Below are 8,982 nucleotides of genomic sequence, written 5' to 3'. Positions count from 1 at the left end.
GCTCTAACCCTGGCAATTGACTGGTAAACTCATGGGTACACTCGCAATGGCTGCCTGGTATTGCGATGCAATGATCAACTGATGCGATGCAATGATCAACTGATGCTGGATTGCCATGGTAATGTAGAATGTTCATTAAAATGATGCTAACTGAACAAACCACTGGACAGATTGAAGGGTACACTTCCTGCTTTTACTTCTTGGCATGGGTACACTCAAAATGTCTGCCAGTCCATCCATTATGCCATCATTTACTTGAATGGAGACGCCCTTTCTATTAATTATTATTTATATGATGATACTAGCCTCATGACATGAATATGCATAGCCATCTCGAGACAACTCCGATATTGTGTTTTTGTCAAAGTTGCCGGGATGTCACGTGTCCTACTTATGTCAGTACACTCTTAACAACTTAAGCATTACGAAACTTCTATTCGATCAATTAAACCTCATGTAGCAAATAAGCCATTCAATTTTTTGTTGACCAAATTCGACACTGTCATTGACCTCCTTACAAAAACTTGCTTGGTGGGCGAAACAACGAAAAAAACGTCACCTGCTGGAAGGAGACAAGATTTTCCGCCGAGTTGGGCCTCTTCCTATTCCTCTCTGAACAAAAACCCAACAAAACCAAAATACATCATGGTACTTGTAGTCAATTTGAAGCTAAATACACAATTAATTTATCAAATGTTATTGTAACAAGCATAGTTACGCAATAAGATTGACGCAATACGATAATAAGTCTTGCTTAGTATTTGTTAAATTATGGTATGTGCCTGGTTTGGACTATTATCAAAAGATAAACTCTAGCGCACCAACGCGCAGTTTAGAAAACTACATGCACCACAATCCATTGCAAACTAGGTTTCGCAACAGAAAAAACCAACCACTTCCGTGTTGTTATTCTGTTATTCTGGCAAATAGCTAGCTAGCTAAATACGTGAGTCAAAGTGCAATTGCTAGCCAGTTAATTGGTGATTTAACCATAATGGTTTTATAAGATCAATACCTAGTGTAGTTTTATTCGCCAGAATGTCGTTGCTACAAGGCTCCAAGAAAAAGGACAAGCGTATTTTGTCCGGTACCTGCCCAGACCCGAAATGCCAGGCGAGGCTATTCTTCCCTGCTTACGGCTCGATCAGCATTGAATGCACTGAGTGTGGCCAACGCCACGAACAGAATAATCTTTTAAATGTGGAAGAAGTAACTGATCCAGACGTTGTACTGCACAATTTATTAAGAAATGCCCTACTCGGTGTCACTGGGGCCCCAAAGAAGGGAACCGAGCTGGTGAAAGTGATGGGGCTTTCCAACTACCATTGCAAGCTCCTCTCTCCTATTCTCACAAGGTATGGAATGGATAAGCAGACGGGAAAAGCGAAACTTCTGAGGGAAATGAATCAAGGAGAGATGTTCGACTGCTCACTTCTAGGTGATCGGGCGTTTCTAATCGAACATGAGCATGTATCTACAGTTGGCTATGGCAAGGACAGATCCGGGAGCCTGATATACCTTCACGACACTTTGGAGGAGATTAAGAAAGCTAACAGCAACAAAGAATGCCTAATTCCTGTTCATGTGGATGGAGATGGACATTGCCTTGTTCATGCTGTGTCCAGGGCCCTGGTAGGCAGAGAACTGTTCTGGCATGCCTTGAGAGAGAATTTGAAACAGAATTTCAAGCAAAATCTGGATCGCTACAAGGCACTCTTTCAGGATTTTATTGATGCAGCCGAATGGGAGGACATCATCAACGAATGTGACCCCCTTTTTATCCCACCGGAGGGTGTGCCACTGGGACTTCGAAACATTCACATATTTGGCTTGGCCAATGTGCTGCACCGCCCCATAATCTTGTTAGATTCACTGAGTGGAATGAGGAGCTCTGGGGATTACTCTGCAACTTTTCTCCCAGGGCTTGTACCGGAAGAGCAGTGCAAGGGGAAAGATGGGAAGTTCAACAAGCCTATATGCATCGCCTGGAGTAGCTCAGGGCGTAACCACTACATCCCTCTAGTCGGAATAAAAAACACCGTCCTCCCCAAGCTGCCGCCGAAGCTTCTCCCCAAAGCATGGGGGGTCCCACAGGAGCTCATCAAGAAGTACATTAAGCTGGAGCAAGATGGGAGCTGTGTCATCGCGGGAGACAGGCGCTTACAAGACAAGTATGTGATGAGACTGGTCAATGCCATGGAGGAGATCTTCATGGAGAAGCATGGCATCCACCCCTCCCTGGTGGCAGACGTGCATCAGTACGTTTACAGACGGACCGGTATGATCGGCGTCCAACCCGAAGAGGTGACTGAGGCTGCCAAGAAATCAGTCATGGAAAACCGGCTACATCGCTGTCTGATCTGCAATGCACTCTCTGAGCTTCATGTGCTACCTGAGTGGCTGGCTCCAGGTGGTAAGCTCTACAACCTGGCTAAATCCACCCATGGGCAGCTCAGACCCGACAAGAACTACAGCTTTCCATTAAACAATGTGGTCTGCTCTTACGACCCTGAGAAGGACATCCTCATTCCTGACTACAAACTGAGCACATTGAACACCTGCAACTGGTGCCACGGCACCTCAGTGCGTCACATCCATGGCAATGGCTCTGTGGTGTACCTGGATGGAGACAGAACCAACACCCGCTCCCAGGGGGGGAAGTGCGGCTGCGGCTTCAAGCACTACTGGGAGGGAAAGGAGTACGACAATCTGCCAGAGGCTTTCCCCATCACTCTGGAGTGGGGTGGGCGTGTCGTGAGGGAGACAGTGTACTGGTTCCAGTATGAGGTTGAGGTGACCCTGAACAGCAACGTCTATGATGTTGCCATGAAACTGGTTACCAAGCATTTCCCTGGGGAGTTTGGGAGTGAGCTCCTCGTGCAGAAAGTGGTGAACACCATTTTACATCACACTGCCAAGAAGAACCCAGACGAGTATAACCCAGTCTCTATTGACGGGGCGCATGCTCAGAGGCTCACAGACGTGGTGGAAACCCAGCAGGCTGTTGACACACAGCCACCGACTAAGATCATACTAACTGGGCAGAAATCAAAGACCATTCACAAAGAGGAGCTGACCATGAGTAAAGCAGAGCGGAGCCTTCAGCAGAGCATTAGCGAACAGGCCCTAGTGACCCAGAAAAGGAGGACAGATCGACTGAAGCAGGAGCAGAAGGGAGTCCAGGGACACGGGCGGCCATCCTCTCCAAGTGCTGCTCAGGAACCTTCCTCCTCCGCCCCAGCCACGCCCACCAAATCCTCCTTCACCCCCACTGCCAGTAAGGAGAAGAAGATCCGTGTCACCACTAGCGACGGGCGGCAGGCCATGCTCACTCTACAGGCTCAGACCACCTTCTCTGAGCTCCAGAGGAGCATTGCTAACGAGTTCATCGTGCCTCCAGCCCAGCAATGTATTCGACATGGGTTCCCTCCCAAAGAACTTTTGCCTCCCAAGGATGGAGAGGAGAATGAGCCTGTGGCCCTCCAACATGGGGACAGGGTGACTGTGGAGATCCTGAGAGGTCCAGAGGACCACAAGGTCTCCGCCCCAAGTGCTTCCAGTTCCCATTCATCCCTGCATTCCCTCCACTCTGTGAAGAGTGATGATCCAGTGACTTCCAGCAGAATGAATACTAGCAGAGAGCTGCAGGACAACATTGACCTTGAGATGTCCTCCCTCTGTCTCCTAGCAACCTTAATGGGTAAGAAAGGGGAAGGGTGGGAAAATATTTTCTTACTCAAATCAGTAGTAATCTTTACTTTACGTCATTATTTACTGTAAAAAAAAAAAAAAGACAATCTAGCAACATGTAAGTGGCATACCTGTTTGAGTTATGCAGAACACTGCTGTGATGTCATTACAAAAAGTAAAACATGACTTGCTGTACAGGGGAACCTGTTTGTTTATTCACCTTTAAGACTATAGTTACAGGCATGCCACCTTAGATCATCCCCTCAGTAAATATAAGGCTAGCAACAGAATGTGATGGGTGTGATTGTGAGAGTGAGAGGCTAGTAACTGATAGGCCTATAGGCTTTACAGACGGTAGCGTTACACAGCATAAGGGCATGCTGTTCTTGGATTGGTTACAAGAAGCAGGATGAATGACAAAGTACTACAGGTATTGAGTGACTGGTGGGCTTACCAGGGATGGATCAAGGCCTAATCTTTGGGGATAATGACTTTTTTCCATTTGAAATAATTATAATATATCCAAGTGCTTTCTCTGTACCTCAGCGACGTGGCATTTGGATTTCATTGAAACGCATGCAGCAGCAGTCTCGAGGAGAGAGGAGAGGGTAGACTGTATGAAAGTGCTGATGTGGTCATCTCCACTCCTTCACCTACCAACAGAGTCTGAGTTCCAGTCTCTGGACACTCTTCCGCCTTCACCGTCTTACTAGCATATTGCAATGCAATCTTATCTGGCCCGTAATATTAGGGCCAGTAATGTAAGTTGGAATAGAAGCTAATTGCAAAGGGTGGCAAGGCAACCTATTTTTGCTGCATAATTAGAATTTTGATCTGAGGAAAACCACATGATGGCTTGTATTCTATTAATTTATTTTCATGTTTCACATGCTAATTGCAGTATTTTTTTTTCCTACGCAGGAGAAGATGTCTGGTCATATGCAAAAAAACTGCCCCACTTATTCCAGCAAGGTGGCGTTTTCTACAACATAGTGAAGAAAGATATGGGTATGTAGACATGTTTTCTGTTATTGTGCCCTTTTCATTTTGCATAACTTAAATGACAACTACAGTATATTTTTTACATTCAACTTTTGCATGTGATATGTACTGATCTGTGTTAACCCTACCTATAATGGCTCTTGTCTCGTCTGCAGGCCTGATGGATGGCAAACACTGCACCCTCCCACACCTGACTGGAAAGACGTTTGTGTACAACGCAGCAGAGGAGTGTCTGGAGCTGTGTGTGGATGCAGCGGGACACTTCCCCGTGGGCCCTGATGTGGAGGACCTCGTCAAGGAGGCCCTGGTGCAGCTCCGCTCTGAGGCTGCCTCCAGGAGCCGGGAGGGAAGCCCCTCTCACAGCCTGCTGAGGCTCGGGAGTGGAGGCGTGGTGCGCAAGAAGGAGCAGCTCCAGAGTGTCAACGCCTTCCAAGGTAAGGGCCACTCCCTGGGCACCGCCCCAGGTGGCTCTCCCCCTGAACACAAGCCCATCACCCGCCAGCACAGCAGCGGGGTGGACCTGAGCGCCAGCGTCTCAAAGGGACCCGACCTCTCTGACATCTCAGAAGATGCAACCAAGGAGCTGGTGCGCATGGCTCCCGGTTTCGTCACCATGAAAGACAGCCGACACCTGGACCCTAGTATGATCGAAGAGCAGAGGAAAAAACTACAGGAGATGGTCTCATCCATCCAAGCCTCCATGGACAGGCACCTGAGGGAGCAGAGCAATGCAGGGGCAGGCACTGGGGGCCCTGCAGAGAGGACAAGTGGGGCTAAGATGAATGCTTCCCAATCTGCCCCAGGGGTAGGTGACCAGGAGGCCTCTTCTATGGACGTATCTACTGCTGGTGCTCATGGCACACCACATGGCACACCAGTGAAGGCAGGGAACAAGCCTGATGGAAAGGATGCAGCGTCAGAGGAGCTGGAGGAAATGGATAGCCAGGATGCAGAGCATAGCAACGCCCTGGAGCCAATGGATCATTCCTGATGGGAAAAGGGCCCGGTCCTATAGTTTTCTCAGTCATGATCAGTCACCCCTCTATCTGGTTGGCATTTGTATGTGAATGCTTCAGGTTGTATCAATGCTTTGATATTCATTGTGTTTTGTTGTCTTTACTGCATGATTGACAGAGGTTGACCATTTCTGCCTTTGGTGACAGACTAATGTTATTATACAGAAACATGCACCAAGCTCCAAGGAGCAAAGCTGGTTCTCATGTGTGAAATGCATTCCTGTAGATATCCTCCATGTCTTAAGACAAGAGGTACAGCTTGAGTTGATGAGATCCCACGCCAGTATTGTAATGTCTGCAAACATCCACTTCAGCAAAGTGCACACTGTAAATGTAACATGAATACCATCATCACATTTTCTGGTTTACCATCATATTTGCTATAAACAACAACAGTGAAATATTCCAAATTAGTTTTTTTTTCTTGAACTTTGCTCTCCATGTGAACGTTTGCTGTCTTAATTCCTAAAGGAAGGAGTCACATGCCCTTATAAGCATATGCATCAATTGACATTTGTTGTCGGAAAACCAAGTGATCTTTTTTAGTTTGCATTTGGGCCATTTTATAAGAATTTAAAGATTCTGTTTAAAATGATAATTTAAATGTGAGTGCCATTTGAAAGAAAAAGTGTAGCACTGTTCTGAAAATAACCAAATTGATTGGTGGAATTTAGAGATTGACAGTGAAGTGTGTGCACTGATTGGGGAAAATGCCTGTTGATTCTTTTGGGTTCAAGGTTCATGCTACTTACTGATGTTTGAAGAGTTATTTATGTTACTTTTGATATTTCTCATTAAACCCAAACGAGTGGCCCAAGTTAAGTGTGCTGTGCAAGTGCTGAACTACTTGATGTGATGCTGTATTCTGTTGGAAGGACCTGCATAACATACCATACACACCTGGGAGTATATTCCATTACTCAAATGCAATTTCCTCAATCACTTTTTTGGCTTTAGTGAAAGATGGAATGCAGCGCAGGATTATACTTTTTTGAAACACACAATTCTAAAGTAAGACTTGATTTGTGAATTTTCCTTTACCATATCATTTTTTTTTTACATAGTTCAGGTTTATAGATTATCTTTTTAGGAATGATAAATCCAAGAATAGCGGATAATTATTTTTCCATGAACTGCCTGCAGTTTTTGTTGTTTTGTAAACATGCAATGCTGGCATTTTATTGTTCAATCTAAAAAATACATTTATGTTTGTACTTGAATTCCAGAGATAGAAATCAACAATAAGGCATGTTGTTGTGCAGGGGTGTGTTGAGCACTGTAGGCTCCCTTTAGTGTTCTTACCATTCATTCAGATATAAACTTGGGATGAACAACCATAGAAATATAATGATTCATTCTAATTTAATGGAAACCACAATCAGCTGGTAATACTAAGAATTGTACTGTATGTCTAGTTACTTTATGGCTATTCAGCTCTAGAATTTCAACACAACATCCACAATTTGAATTACTCAAAAGACAACTTGAACAATGGGATATTTTAAAGTGCTGTGAACATTTATGTTGCCGAATGTAACATGAGATGTCGTATCTTTTGGTTCCCTTGAGAAATCCTTGAAAGAGATGTCATGGAGGTTGTACATTTGATATCTCATAAACAAAGTACTACATCTTTCAGTGGTGTGAAGTATATTTCCAATTGGTTGTTCATCCAATCCAGTTGATTGTAAAGTTATAAACAAACCGTGTAGTACCATGTTGCATTCAGATCAGTTTTTGTGGCATTCAATTCCTCTCCAGACATTATATAACGTAACTCTTGGTTTGTTTGTTGGAATTTCAACAAAAAAGTGGGTTGGGGTGTTTATAGACCCTCACATTGGAAGGCAGAGGCCTCACTGTTAACTCATTTAAGTGGCCATCAAGATATAGGCTTAATGGGCCACATAGAGTTTACACTTTTGTTGCCAACCCAGATTTTGGAGTATTCCAAATCACCTTGTTGTTCTAGAATGACATGGTATCTTTGGATGCTGCCATTATCAGCTTATGGCCTTAAATCCTTGAGTCTTACTGATTCTTGTCCTGACTTCTGGACAGGGTTTCGTATTATGGCAAAAAGCAGTTCTATTTGTACCTGCTTTGAAAAAAGAAAGAAATTGCAGGTAATTAAAAAAAAAGCTCCACAGCTTTTCTTTCTAGTGAACAAAATGTAAAACTTAGCACTTTCAGAAAAATAGGAAATATTAGAATAGAACATATACTAGATATACTCAAATTATAGATATTGTCAGTCCAAGGAAACATTTAAAGGAAATATTACACTCAGACAACACTGTTTTGACAAACTTGAAGTTTGTTTCTTTGTGACTGCTGTACTAATTACATATATTGTAAGCCAGTTGTATTATAATAGTATATATTGTAGTATACTTTGATCTGTACAGAAGTTGTTCAGTTCTTTCATTTTTTGTTAACTTTTTTTCTTGTTTGCTAATAAAAGATTGAAGATATCATGGCTACAACATTGCTGTTTGCATGTGTGATGACCTTTCAACCCAACAATAAAGTAAATGCTTCACAATGTTGTATTGTGGTCACTAATACTGTCTTAACTACTTGCCTTTGAATTCACTTACACTTTTTTCTTTTAAAGAATCAATCATGTAGACCCACTTGATCAATAGCATACGTTTGATCCCATCATCTTGAAGTTGGTTTCTTATCAAAAGTTTGCCGCCCTATCAAATCACATTTTATTTGTCACGTACACAGGATACAACAAGTGTAAACAGTACAGTGAAATGCTTACTTACAAGCTCTTCCTCAACAATGCAGTGTTCAATATCAAAGGTAAAGAAATATAAAATTCTGAATAGGATCTTAAAAAGAGCACGGAATCAATACAAGGTCAGATAAAATTAAAACACAAAACAATGTATGCTATATACATGGCCAGTACCATATCAATGTGCAGGGATACGGTGGTAGTTGAGGTAGATATGTACATGTAGGCAGGGGTAAAGGTGACTGGGCAGCAGGATAAATAACAATAAATAGTAGCAGCAGCGTATGGTGAATGTGTGTGTGTGTGCATAGATAGAGTCAGTGCAGATAGTCCGTGGGTGAGGGTGGGCAGCATTGATTCAACCATTGATTGCCCTACACATCGGATGTGTGTCTGTTATCTACTTGACGGGTCTATCTTCATTTCACCAGGGATGGGTAACTGCATTGTGGCGCACAGCCATGAACGTGACAGAATATCAATTAGACTCATGACAGGCAATAATGAATTCAAGGTTCTCTGTTA

General features: G+C 43.6%; 1 protein-coding gene across 1 annotated transcript; it reads left to right on the top strand.

Moving 5' to 3' along the window:
- The first annotated feature begins 802 nt into the window (after positions 1-802).
- LOC121580890 (deubiquitinating protein VCPIP1) lies at positions 803-8,250 on the top strand. Its single transcript, XM_041896041.2, has 3 exons — positions 803-3,700; positions 4,612-4,698; positions 4,848-8,250. Exons 1-3 carry the CDS (start codon positions 1,039-1,041, stop codon positions 5,681-5,683), a joined length of 3,585 nt encoding a protein of 1,194 aa, XP_041751975.2. The 5' UTR covers positions 803-1,038; the 3' UTR covers positions 5,684-8,250.
- The last annotated feature ends 732 nt before the right edge of the window (positions 8,251-8,982 follow it).

The sequence above is a fragment of the Coregonus clupeaformis genome, chromosome 14 (genome assembly GCF_020615455.1).
Source record: "Coregonus clupeaformis isolate EN_2021a chromosome 14, ASM2061545v1, whole genome shotgun sequence".
Taxonomy (NCBI): domain Eukaryota; kingdom Metazoa; phylum Chordata; class Actinopteri; order Salmoniformes; family Salmonidae; genus Coregonus; species Coregonus clupeaformis.
Note: the sequence above shows the minus strand (reverse complement) of the source record. Positions and strands in the feature narration are given on the sequence as shown.